Source organism: Brachyhypopomus gauderio, chromosome 5 (assembly GCF_052324685.1).
Source record: "Brachyhypopomus gauderio isolate BG-103 chromosome 5, BGAUD_0.2, whole genome shotgun sequence".
NCBI classification, from domain to species: domain Eukaryota; kingdom Metazoa; phylum Chordata; class Actinopteri; order Gymnotiformes; family Hypopomidae; genus Brachyhypopomus; species Brachyhypopomus gauderio.
The window spans coordinates 32,248,055-32,262,170 of NC_135215.1; the positions used below are offsets into that span (position 1 = coordinate 32,248,055).

Sequence of the window (14,116 nt, forward strand, 5' to 3'; positions counted from 1 at the left end):
TCAGATGCACTCACCTTCTGCTCCAGTAGTTATCCATTGTCTGTACTGATCTAGGATCAGGCACTGATTTCCCTCAAACCTGTACATACTAGGGTGTAAATGTATCAGCATTCGTAATGTCAGAAGGGGCAGCTGAGTGACAACAGCACACGCTGGTTTCATTGAGACGTGTGCTGTGGTCTTCAGCAGCCTTCTAGCTTCCCCCCCCCGTTCACGACACGCAGGAGAGCTTTCAGGATCATATTCCGCACACGTCGAAATAACGTGACCTTCTTAAAGTCAGTCCACCTAGAGAATGTTCCTCCATCCTTGTGGGACAGTGATTGGTGTACAGAGGAGGGACATCTAAGGATGACTGGCAAGGTTGTCTCTAGTGCAGCATATTAAACTTGCTAATGAAGGGCAAAGGAGAAAGGTCATGACACTGGAGCATGCTGTTTCCTGGCGCACATGTGCTTGTGTATGTCACTATCAGCGAAAAGACCAAGCTGTGTAGAACAGTCACCATATCTTATTTACACTGTATATTTACACTTGTTTAGGTCACTTTAATCATTAACTGGACGTTTTAGGTTCATAACTGTACTTTTATGAACCTATATGTATTTTTAGTTACTAACACGCAACATATTTTTAGGTACCTAAACGTACCATAAATCTGCCATATTTCTTACACCTTACAGTGTAAATCAAAACCTCATCACAGGTTATCGATGGGTTATCTACATATGTCATTTTTTCCATGATTTGACAAATGATTTGACAGATTTGATAAACTCATTCCTTTGACAAAGGAAACACTCCTACTCTCAGCCTTTACTCAGTAATTGCATTTCAGTCTAAAAGCTTTTGCGTTTGTGACCTTGTCCACCTCCAGTATAAGGGTCAACACAAGCTTCCCACAGCATACGAGACATTATGCTAAGAGCTGAGGTTAGGCAGGTGGCTAGCATCACCTTTATTTAATGGCCTTGTTAGTCATGAGCTTGTAGGACTCCCGTGTGTCGGTGACCCGCACCGTTACACAGTTCCTACTGCGGTAGCTGCGTTCGTGGCCGAACCAATGACACCAAAGAGTCATGCTCAGGTCTTCTTCTTCCCATGGATGTATGGAAATACACAGCATTGCATGTTTCGAATGTGCAAACTTATAACACGATGAAATGAATATAAATGACAGTAATGTGGATTTGTATCTCTGTCCTGAGGCAGTTGCAGGGCTTTCACAATGTATTGTAGTTTTGTTGACCTTAACGCTGCTGCTCTGTGTGTATTCTCGGTCTAGGACTGGCGGAGTTGGGCACAATGTGTGATCCGAACCGGAGCTGCTCTATCAGTGAGGAGAATGGTCTGAGCTCATCCTTCACCATTGCTCATGAGCTGGGTCATGTGTAAGTTTCGGCCCCTGGGGGGGTCCGTCTGGCCGAAAGTGCCCGCACTCAGCACACAAAAGCCCTCTTATACCCTCTTATACCCGCCCCTTCCAGGGGTACACAGGTGCAAAGCATAATAAAGCAACTGCATGTTTAATAGCAGGCCAGGCTTAATCCAGGCTCTGGGCTCGGCTAGGCCCCCTGCCGTACGCAGCAGGATGGAGGCTGTGTGCATGAGCGACTCTCCGTCCTGGGAGTGGGGTGTCGACCGCACATTCTTCAGTCGTCATGCTGAATATGACGTTATTGTTGTTTAGCCGTGCTCTCCACTGTTTGATGTGTGCTTCAATAATTTGATATAAATTCTGTATGAAGGAGCTGTGCAGTGAAGCTGTTATTCAACGGAGTTGCTCTTTGAGGTTCTGGAGCTGACATGTCTCTGTGGCACAAACTATTAAGAATATCAGAGTGTCCCACATTTTGGTATAGCCGTCATTCTATACCACATAATTACCATGTAAGTCTTCTGTTGTGATGACATTGGCCTCCATTTGTGTCTGCTTTCACAACACACCACAGTCACCGTGTGTGAATGTATGGTGGGGAGCTTGTGAATCAAGCTATTGTGGACAGATGACCGACTCATAACATATGACTCAATCACTCAAATGCAGTTATGCATAATTCACTGCAGTACCCCCATTTGCAGTTAGTGAATGAGTCTAGTGTCAGACGCTTGTAAGAATGGCAGAAATTCTACTCCCCCTCAGAGCTGATAGATGGAGCAAATTCCATCAGCTCAAGTGGGCCTGCATCAAATCTAACAGCAGTAGCCCTCACACTGTCTGCTGTGGTCAACTGGACCCGCTCATGTTGGACATGAGTTTCAGAGTTCGCAAAAGCACAAGCCGTAGACTGAAACAGTGTCAGTTATTTTTCATATTCTCCTTTGGAGTAACAAATAATAACGTTTTATCAGTTCGTTAACACAATGTGTCCGTCCTTCTGTCCTTCAACTCTAAATCTAGTCCTGGACAGTGTTTGTCCCCATAAGCAGTACATGTTTGCTTGAAGGCCACGTGATCTGGCAACCATTCAGCACAAACAGAAGATTCTCCAGACGTTCTGTAGTTCTACAGGTATCTGGATGCTCTTGGTGAGAGAGAGTGTTCAGGTCTTAAAGACTCAGAGTCTTTATGCACAAGTGTTAATAACATGTCTCTTAGTTGTCTGCAAAAGCATGAGCTTGTCCCGGTCTTCCCTAACACGTGTGGCCCCTTGGCGGGGGCCAGCAGAGGCTACTGCAGGTCCCTGCGTCTGCAGCTCACCAGCTGGCCTCTGGAGAGGCTTTCCTCCCTCAGTCTACCGCCAGATTGTTTCCTGCCTACACGTGACCTTTGCAGACACACAAGGAGGAAGTGCAGTCATGTGGCGTTGAATGAGTTGATGGGGTGACAGTTACACACTACAACTGTGGAGATTTCCTGCTGGTGCTCTTAAAAAACAGCAATGCTTTAAAATGGAGACTTCATGGATTGCAGTTATGTGAACTGGACATCATCTGTGTTTGTGTGTGTTTGTGTGTGTGTGTGTGTGTGTGTGTGTGTGTGTGTGTGTGTGTGTGTGTGTGTGTGTGTGTGTGTGTGTGTGTGTGTGTGTGTGTGTGTGTGAGTGTGTGTGTGTGTGTACGCCCATATCAGTGAATGTGCATATGTATTTTTGTGAGCGTGTGTATGTATTACCTCACAGCTGGAAAATTTTGTATCACAGTAAACACAACACAGCTGTGCATAATCTGTCCAGCGTCACCCTTGTCACGACATTGTATGAGTGTGTGTGTGTGTGTGTGTGTGTGTGTGTGTGTTTGTTTATGTGTGTGTGGGTGGGTGGGTAATACTACAGTTGGATCTGTGCCCTTGCTAAAGCACTTTCAAGCACAGAGCGTCCAGTGAATCAAAACAGCATAATTACATTTTTTTTCCAAAATAACTCCTTGAGCATGTTGAACAATAATCCATTTAAAACGGCTAAAACATTTGACATTTGACAGTCTGTGTGCGTTATAATGAGATCATGTTGTACTCTCTCCCTGGATTCCCTTCCATGTAATCCCAGGAAAATTTAGTAGAAAGACTTTCGTTTAAATGTCTTGTATATAAAAAAACTGCTTGTCAGACTCATCTATGTTTTCTGACTTCAGGGCACAAAAGAAGGTTGTTTCTGTGATTACTGTGGGTCAGGCTTGACGCTATCTGACCATGACAGCATGGTGGAATATGTCCCTATATGGCACTATGTCCCACAGACAAGTGTGCAGCTTATCAGAGCTGTGCTGCGGTCAAGAAACGAGTGAATTCTGTTTGTTCGAATGTTTAAGGTTCTTCAGCAAGTGCAAGGTGACAACCATTTAAAGTGTAAACCTGAGAAACTACTGACATTTGTCCTTTCTGCCAGTCGCAGTCTGTTTAGTACTCTTTTCCCAATGTGTGTGTGTGTGTGTGTGTTTTAGCTTCAACATGCCTCATGATGACAACCCAAAGTGTCGGGAAGCTGGAATGAAGCATCAGTATCATGTCATGGCCCCGACCCTGAACTATGACACCAGCCCATGGTCCTGGTCGAAGTGCAGTCGAAAGTACATCACCGAGTTCCTGGAGTAAGTGCCTGTCTCTGTGGTCGAGAAAACAGTGTAATGGTCACCTCAAAAGAGAGTGTTCTTGTGTATTTTTGTATAATCCTGTTGCTGAATCCATCTTAGCCTATTCCTGTCTATCTTTCCTGTTTTTCTGTCGGTCTCTCTGTCTGTCTGTCTGTCCTCTCCTTGCTCCTCTCTGCTGGAGTGACTCTCGAAATGCTGGACAAACAGTCATTTAGCCGCCAACGTGCTTTGTCCCACAGCAACGGTATCCCAGGACGACGGCTCATTCAGGGCTCCCAGAGTGGAGCTGTGAGCGGGCGCCCTGGCTGAAGGGCTTCCCTTCAACACGGGGAAATGTCAGTTAAAATGAGATTCCTGCTGGACGCCACCCTTTGATCCGCTCTCCTGTGCCGTCGCCCGTGGGACCTCCACAAAAGGGGCCCTTGTTGACGGGGGCTCGCGGCCGGTGTCGACGGACCCGAGGGATGTCGGGCCGGCCTTCCATCGTGGGATTTGGCTGGAGTGGAAAGAGTGGTAGGCAGGAATGGAGGAAGGGGGAATCCTTTTCCATATGAGGCATCAAAGGGCGCGTGGGTGATTTCGTTGAACTCTCACATCTGAAACCGAAGGGGAAATGTCAGTGGGGGGAGACTGACCGAGTTTTGTTGTATGGGAGAATCAGAAAAAAACTGTTTGCTTAACAATGGCGATATTTCTAAACATGAAGTGTGGAGGCGGCTGTGGAGTCTGTGTTGGGGACCTTCTTCTCTGGTGGGAACCATGGAAAGAGAAGGCTGCTCATTCTGTTCTTGGCCAAGGCAACAATGCACAGCTCTGATCGGCACAACACTGATCGGCACAGCACTGATCAGCACAGCACTGATCGACACAGCTCTGATCGGCACAGCACTTGTGTGGCTAAGTCCATCAGTGTTTTCAGTGGCTATTCATTCTCAGAAGCTCTCCAGTCTTTTAAACTCCCGTAAGAATATTAAGCCACAGGAACACACACAAGCCACACATTGATGTGCACTACAGTATTATAGCATGTCGTATTTCTCTGTGATGTCTCCTCCAGCTCTAACAAACATAGAGTTATGTTCTAATTCATGTGCATGTGTAGTAATGTGCTGGCTTGTGTAAAGCCTATTTAATCTTCCCCTTTTTAAAAGTCCCAGAGGGAGAAATAGTCAATACAGTGCCATGATTACTGAGTGGAACTGCGCCCAAAATATATCACACCGTTCATCACAAAAAGTTTTAATTTGATCTGATGTGGAGTCCAGTGATTAATCACGTTATTAATGTACTGCCTGTTAGTCCAGACAGCGTTTTTGTCACAGTTGACACCCACCAACACCCTCACTTAACTTCTCTTCAAGAAAAGAATAGAGAAGAAAACATACATGTGGACAACATACCAGAACATTGCAGCGAAGCCACTGTGAATGCTGCACATTATGTTGTATACCACAAACGACTTTAAATCAACCACGTCATTTAAGGGAAGACACTCAGGCCCAATCCAGTCATTCGAGTTTGGTAAAGAGAAGCAATGTTTACTAAAACTGAACAGTACCTGCAGCTCATTTTTATTAGATGAACTGACTTTACAGAATTCACCCCAGTGCTAAACAGGTGTGGGCTGTTCATCTGTGCCAGACAGCTTTGGCCTGTCTTGATAGACTTCTCGCATCACACTTTAATATAAGTTCTACAAAAAAAAAGAGACTTTTAAGCCCGCTGCTTTTAATAACAGACCCATATACCCAAGGTGCTGATGGGACAGTGGTGAGAGACGCCTCCATACAGTCTGTCTCTCTCTCTCTCTCCCCCTCCCTCTCTTTCCCCCCCTCCCTCTCTCCTCCTCTCACATGACTTACTTTGAGTTCTACTCTCTCATTGCTGAATGAACACCCTCCCTAAAGTGCACATACAGTACTTGTTCTCCCCCCCCTGCATGAAAACAAAGTTGCCTCTGAGTGTCCCCCCAACACATCTCCCCAACACACCCCCCCAACATCTCTCCCCAACACATCTCCCCAACACACCCCCCCCCAACACATCTCCCCAACACACCCCCCCAACATCTCCCCAACACACCCCCCCAACATCTCTCCCCAGCACATCTCCCCCAACACATCTCCCCAACACACCCCCCAACATCTCTCCCCAACACATCTCCCCAACACATCTCCCCAACACATCTCCCCAACACATCCCCCCCAACATCTCTCCCCAACACATCTCCCCCCAACACATCTCCCCAACACATCTCCCCCAACATCTCTCCCCAACACATCTCCCCCCAACACATCTCCCCAACACATCCCCCCCAACATCTCTCCCCAACACATCTCCCCCCAACACATCTCCCCAACACATCTCCCCCAACATCTCTCCCCAACACATCCCCCCAACACATCCCCCCCAACACATCTCTCCCCAACACATCTCCCCCCAACACATCTCCCCCAACACATCTCCCCCCAACACATCTCCCCCAACACATCTCCCCCAACACATCTCCCCAACACATCCCCCCCAACACATCTCCCCCCAACACATCTCACCCAGCACATCTCCCCCAGCACATCTCCCCAACACATCCCCCCCAACACATCTCCCCCCAACACATCCCCCCCAACACATCTCTCCCCAACACATCTCCCCCCAACACATCTCCCCCAACACATCTCCCCAACACATCCCCCCCAACACATCTCTCCCCAACACATCTCCCCCCAACACATCTCCCCCAACACATCTCCCCCAGCACATCTCCCCAACACATCTCCCCCAACACATCTCCCCAACACATCTCCCCCAACACATCTCCCCAGCACATCTCCCCCAGCACATCTCCCCCCAACACATCCCCCCAACACATCTCCCCCAACACATCTCCCCCAACACATCTCCCCCAGCACATCTCCCCAACACATCTCCCCCAACACATCTCCCCAACACATCTCCCCCAACACATCTCCCCCCAGCACATCTCCCCAACACATCTCCCCAACACATCTCCCCCAGCACATCTCCCCCAACACATCTCCCCCAACACATCTCCCCCAACACATCTCCCCAACATCTCTCCCCAACACATCTTCCCCAACACATCTCTCCCCAACACATCTTCCCCAACATATCTCCCCCAGCACATCTCCCCCAACACATCTCCCCCAGCACATCTCCCCAGCACATCTCCCCAACACATCTCCCCAACACATCTCTCCCCAACACATCTCTCCCCAACACATCTCCCCAGCACATCTCCCCAACACATCTCCCCCAGCACATCTCCCCCAACACATCTCTCCCCAGCACATCTCCCCCAACACATCTCTCCCCAACACATCTCCCCAACACATCTCTCTCCAACACATCTCCCCCTACACATCTTCCCCAACACATCTCCCCCAACACATCTCCCCAACACATCTCTCCCCAACACATCTACCCCCAACACATCTCTCCCCAACACATCTCCCCCAACACATCTCTCCCCAACACATATCCCCCAACACATCTCCCCAACACATCTCTCCCCAACACATCTACCCCCAACACATCTCTCCCCAACACATCTCCCCAACACATCTCCCCAACACATCTTCTCCAGCACATCTTCTCCAGCACATCTCCCCCAACACATCTCTCCCCAACACATCTCCCCAACACATCTCCCCAACACATCTCCCCAACACATCTTCTCCAGCACATCTCCCCCTACACATCTCCCCCCCAGAACTTATTCCCCAGCATGACAGAAGAGGGGAAGTTGAGGCCGTGAGCAGGCTGGGGGGACAACAGGTGTTCAGTCCTCTCACACCGGACCAAACGCTCGGGCAGCGTCCGCACGTCTCAGAATCACACGCCAAGCTGGCATGGCGTTGTCCTTTTTCTCCGCTGATGAATGCAGGCGGAGAGGACGGGAGCAGGACCTCACTGGGGACGCTTCCATCAGGCAGCTGAGTGACTCTCTAATGCCCTGCGCTGAAAGGCCTATTCACGGCCTAAGACCTGCGCTTGAATGCGGGGCATTGGTGGACATGTTTAGAACAGCTGTTCTTTTGTGACCTCTCCTGTATAATTGAAATGATGGGTGTGGTGGACAGGCTGTATACCTCTGGAAAGGAGGAGATTGTAGGAACAGTGTTATGAATCTTTTATTTTTGGCAAGCGTGTATAGACTTTCAAATCCTTCCATTTTGCCCATTGTGAAGAGGAGCGGCAAGGTTCTGGGAAGGTGTGTTGAAGGTGTGTTGAAATGCAGCTCATTGTGTGAAGGATGGAGGGGCTCAGACTGGGCCAAATCATTTAGTGAAATGAACTGATAACAAAACAGACCACCCACTGCTAACCGAAGTATCACCCTGCCGTTTCTGTCAGGTCTCCGAACGACGTCAACACGCATCTCAGGATAGACCAAGAATGCCGGTGTCAAGCTAAAAGAGACACAGTTTTAATGCTCAAGATAAAGCTTCCTCACTTACAGGTGTGAGTGCGGTGTATGGGAAACTTCTGTTGATGCTCTCCTGCGTTTTGTCCTCTAGCACTGGTTATGGGGAGTGCCTGTTGGACGAACCTGTTGGCAGGACCTACGACCTCCCCGCCAAGCTCCCAGGTCAGCTGTACAGCGCCACCCGGCAGTGTGAGCTGATGTTCGGGCCCGGCTCACAAGTCTGCCCATTTATGGTAAGACTGCGCTTCAGATGCCCGACACATAACTGGTGTTTGTCTGTAGAGGAATAGCTGACACATAACCGGTGTTTGTTTGTAGAATAATAGCTGACACATAACCGGTGTTTGTTTGTAGAATAATAGCTGACACATAACCGGTGTTTGTTTGTAGAATAATAGCTGACACATAACCGGTGTTTGTTTGTAGAATAATAGCTGACACATAACCGGTGTTTTTAGAATAGCTGACACATAACCGGTGTTTGTAGAATAGCTGACACATAACCGGTGTTTTTAGAATAGCTGACACATAACCAGTGTTTGTTTGTAGAGTAATAGCAGCAAAAAATCGGTGAGAACGACTTTTTTTTTTCAAAGTCACATGATGCAAAGTGATTTGGACAAATAATTACTGATGCTGTTGTTTATACAGCTGAGGTACTGGTGCAGTGAACCAGTCTTGGAGTGCCGTCATGGTTAGTACGAGCAAAGTGACTCAAGGGGAGGGCAGTTTTCTGGTTTTCAAGGAAGTAATCTCAGCAGGAATGAAGAGTTGTGAGATTTTTACACAAACCCACAGAATATGTTAGTTTCATCTAAACATTCAAAGAGCAGTGTTGCATTTACCTGTGATTTCCAGTACAGTGTGATGGACAAGGGCTTTGGTCTCTCATAGAGTGTTACATGACATTTCCTCATGGCCACTCAAATGAGGTTGTTTGATTTGTCAATGTCTTTTGTGATGTTTCGATGAATTCTTGCATTTTCTGTAGTTTTGGATGATTGCGAACATTCCATTGTCCAATCAAAACTGAACTAGACCGTATGACATGAAAATCTATTCTTCAACTGTTTACTTAGGTTACTGCACATTCATGTGGTTTTCTGAAATCACCCAAAATATCATTTTGGCCATGTATTAATATCGCTTTTGTGCACTCATAACACCTTAAAGCTACAGTCACTATATATTTGTAACATTTTGCATATATTAAGTAGTTCGGGCTTACATATTGTAGGTTATATTCTAATTTCTGCTCATTTTTCTTCCATGAATGAACTCTCATCACAGAAACAGTGTAAGCGACTGTGGTGCAGCAGCTCTGAAGGAGACCACAAAGGTTGCCGCACACAGCACATGCCCCTAGCCGACGGCTCCGAGTGTGGCCACGGCATGGTGAGACTACTCCTCTGTTTGTACACTTCCTCTGTTTTTTCCTCTCAATCAGTGGTGCATGGCCATAAAGTCCTGGACTGCTGACAAGGGTAATACAAGTTTCTCTTGGTATTCATTCAGAATGCTAAGTGGATAAAGAACAGTGGTGTGTAAATTTAGGTTAAAAAATAAAAGTCCCACCATGGCATTGTTATTACCTGTTTGGTTCCATTAACCATTAATGAATTAATTAATTATCTGGTGGTTTGAGGTAATTAGGTTAACCAGAATTCTGGAGAAGACTTTCACCTTCACAACCTGAACTTGCCACACCTAATAAACACCCTTTTGAGCAGTTTGCCACAATTGGTTATATGCATTATGTTGCTGGAATACTGTCTTATTGGTTTTGAAGAAGTTGAATGAGCATTATAAGCTGGAATAAGATCAAAACTTCCACAATGGTTCATGAAGGAAAAAAAAAAGACTTTGTCTCGGAATGGAGCCGTACAAGTAACTGCTGCATTGTGTAGTCAGTCTGTACCACATGTAACAAGAAGACTCTCCAAGTACTTACATAGGCCCACCTGGCTTGTACAACTTGTAATGTTAGCAGTCTGTACTCACACTAAGTGCTTCCTTTGTGGTCTCCCACCTTTGGGATACTATGCTAATTAGCCTTATTTAGTGCGATGTGAGTGGCACTGCCGGGGGGAGGGGGGGTGTCTCAAAGGGATGATGTTGTTGGGGTTGGGGGGGGGGAGAGACTGGGCCTTTGAAATGGGATGCTGTGCAGCACTCTCATTCAAGTCACCTTGTTCCGAACCCACGACCCCCGAGCCCCTTAAAGGTTCTAAGATGCGGGCGAGTGGGGGGACTGGTCAGGGAGCTGTGGGCTTGGACTCCTTCTCACACAAAAGGCCCACATCTCCGATTCAGGCTCCGGAGAGAAAGGGAGCCGGGTGAGGAAGGCATAGACGCCTGATTCAGGAGAGAGAAGAAAGCTCTGGCTATACCTTGCTGCTTGTCCGTTTCCCTGCGGGAGATGTGCGGGGCAACTTCAAACACAAGCCAGCTGGCTCCATGCTTCCCCGGATCACACCGTGTCGCCCCACGCCGAGTGCAGAAATGTTCAACGGGACGACTGGTGCGTTAATTCAACCTCGGCAACCTCGGCAGCTGTGGCGTCCCAGGTGAGGACTTTCTGTGTGCCTGGAGACGTTCCTCGGGTTCCCCTGACTGCTGCACTGTCATGCTGGTCTAATTAAAATCACAGAAGCATGAAGGAGCTCTCAGTGCTAAGCGCAACATCATTATTCATTAGTGATGTGATCCTCCAATTTCACGCGATATGATAAATCTTTAACATTCCGATTATCACGCAGACTGTAAATGGCACAGAGCCACAGGTCCACATGAATAGATCTGATGGGAATGCCACTTTCCTGATTCCTGGAGCGCATGGTCTTTTCGGCTGAGTGAAGGCAATTATTGTGTTGCTGGTTGGATCTCCACCTCGCTGAGAGAAGAGGGGGAACACAAAGGATGTTTTTTCTGTTGTTACCCTTCACGGCACCTGCACCTTTGTTTGTGGAGCTGTGGGCTTGGTGTCATCTTCTTGCAGGAGCACTTTGAAGTGGAGGGAGTTGAAAGAGAAGCGTGTGTCTGTCTCAGCCCAGCTGTCTGTTTACACTGCTTTAATGTGGCTAAGAAGTGAGGGAGGCTTCTTAAAAGAAATCTCTCTTTTTTTCCTCTCTAGACAGCTCCTAAATGTTATGACAAAGTGACTGAAATGAAATGGCTGTCAATTTTAAGTATAGCTTAAACATTAAGCAATTATATGTAACACAGTGTGGATTAAAGACCTGGGTTCGACATGTGAATAGATGTTGCACTGCTTAAATAATAATACCACTTAAAACTAGGACTCCCAAAAATCATAAAAGCCAATCAAGTAGTGGTATAAACTCAAGCCGCAATTTGTTATTTGTCAGTTCTTACATCTCATGAAGTAGCTTCGAAGTGAACTTAGCTGACAGTTTTATTGTAACCGCTTTTCTGTCTTGCTGAACTACTGTACTTCCAGTGGAGAGTCACTCTATTGGTGGAGAGACTACCCCACTGCTAGGAGTAATTGCTCTGCTCTCCGCAGTTCAATCTCCCCTCCGTTCCCTCCCTCTCTCTCACTAGCAGGGCGCTGAAGTGAATAATATGGTCACATGACCCTAGCAGACTGTCTGTCATCTGGTTCAGTGAGCCCTGGGCATCCTGTTGCGAGTTGTCTATAAATACCACCACCACCCTCCTCTCACAGCCCGGGAGTGGGCGATCTCAGCACACGCGGCTTCTCAGCACAGGCACACACAGCCTCTCAGCACAGGCACACGCATCTTCGCAGCACAGGCACACACAGCCTCTCAGCACAGGCACACACAGCATCTCAGAACAGGCAGCTTCTCAGCACAGGCGCACGCGGCTTCGCAGCACAGGCACACACAGCCTCTCAGCACAGGCAGCTGTGGACTGCTAGCCACACACTACCTTAGAGAGCCCTGCCTGGATTCAGCAACACAGGACAGTGAACAGTGCACCATTCACTTTTAAAATGGCTGTGGCAATGGAAACACCGTACACCATAAAGGTTTCCATCAGTATGATAAAATGTAGCTCCTGGAACAGAATATTCACTTACAAGGCATGTTGTATATCACTCACACAGTGATTCACACAAAACATGAAATAATTAAATGATTAAATGATTACATTTCAGTTGCATTTTGAGATCCATTACCACAGGAAGGTTTTTGTAAAAGCATTTATTTAAAATACAGTTCTAAAATGAAATACCACTGAAGAAAAAAATGTTAAATATTATAATAAAGAATGCATTAAATATGCAAAGATAAGTCAACTATAAGCCTGTGATTAAACATCAGTGCATTTGTTGCACATCTAACGTCATCTGGGAGTTGGTTCACGCTCATAATCACATGCTTGCCAGCATGGACGTAGTTTTGATTTCATAAGTGGGGGGGACACAACCTGGGGTGGCGAACTGTTGAGCGGGGGGGGGGGGGAGCTCGGAGCTGCATGATCCTAGTGCTAGATTTGTCGCTATTTGGATATTGTTTTTTTAACCGTTAAAAAGTGGGGGGGACATGACTTCGTCGCTACTTAAATATTTGGTTTTAACTGTAAAAACTGGGGGGGACCAAAACCGGCTTTTGAAAAAGTGGGGGGGACATGTCCCCCCCGTCCCCCCCCAAAACTACGTCCGTGCTTGCCAGAGGGCTTTTGTTTGTTCATACTTTGCACGTAGGCCTATTTTATTTTGGTGTTTCATCAACACACTCGTATACAGGGTTGCTGTATCTTAATTATGTTCCTTTGTTGAAAGCCAGCTTCATTATTTTCTATTGTAATCAGGGGAATCAGTGCTTGTTTTCAGTACTCAACGCGTATAAAGGCTTTCAAGGTTTTTAAAGGAATCTTTTAACAATGTGTGAAAAACAATATTAATTATGGGAGATATTATTATGACTTTTATTAAGTAAAGGTGGCTGTAAAAATAAAGGGCTTGTCAGCTTGTACACCTTTTTAATTCCACTTGCTTGTCTTCATAATCTTCCCAAGTCATTTTCCAAGGCATTTTATATCGAGACGACATAAAAGAAGGCATTGTGTCCGCTTCACGATTAAACTCAGGGGACCTCTCCCACTCTCTGCAACCTGCCTTCGTCTCACACAATTACTGCGGGATACTGAAGTCTTGCGGAGCTCCAGGTGGAGGAGAATGAGCTGGCGCGGGCCGCGCGAGCTGGCCGTGGCCGCCGTGGTTGGCAGCCCTCGCGCAGCGCCGCTCGGCCGCGTGCGTCTTGGCCCCGGGTCTGCGGCGCGGATCCATGTCACGGGCACGAGACGGCCAACGGCGGGGCGCGCGGGTCCAGGCCGAACAAACGAACGTTTGTTTCGGTTCGCCGTGATCCTGAGCACACGAGGCGATCTAACGTGGACGGTTCCGACCTCTCGCCCAGGTCGGAGGGCTGGAGTGTGTGGGCACACAAGTTGAAAAGGTGTTTGTGACAAAGAAAAGTCCGTATTTACGTACATCTACGTTTGGTATAGTGGTTGGAGTTATAGTGGAGTCAGTTACTCTGTCACAGTGCGTATTCATAGACGAACTGCAGTTAATGTTGAAAAACGTTTCAATTCTCTGACGGATCTTTGTGCTGTGTAACTGGGCTGCGAGGTGACATCTGTGTG

General features: G+C 47.3%; 1 protein-coding gene across 3 annotated transcripts in view; it reads left to right on the forward strand.

The window, feature by feature from the left end:
- The window catches only part of LOC143515158 (A disintegrin and metalloproteinase with thrombospondin motifs 20), an 85,993-nt gene that overhangs the window by 22,397 nt on the left and 49,480 nt on the right, over window positions 1-14,116 (forward strand). For all 3 annotated transcript variants that reach the window (XM_077007167.1, XM_077007168.1, XM_077007169.1), the window contains 4 exons: window positions 1,286-1,391; window positions 3,883-4,029; window positions 8,571-8,712; window positions 9,770-9,874. In XM_077007167.1, the coding sequence (XP_076863282.1) occupies window positions 1,286-1,391; window positions 3,883-4,029; window positions 8,571-8,712; window positions 9,770-9,874 (500 nt within the window). The remainder of the gene's footprint in view (window positions 1-1,285; window positions 1,392-3,882; window positions 4,030-8,570; window positions 8,713-9,769; window positions 9,875-14,116) is intronic.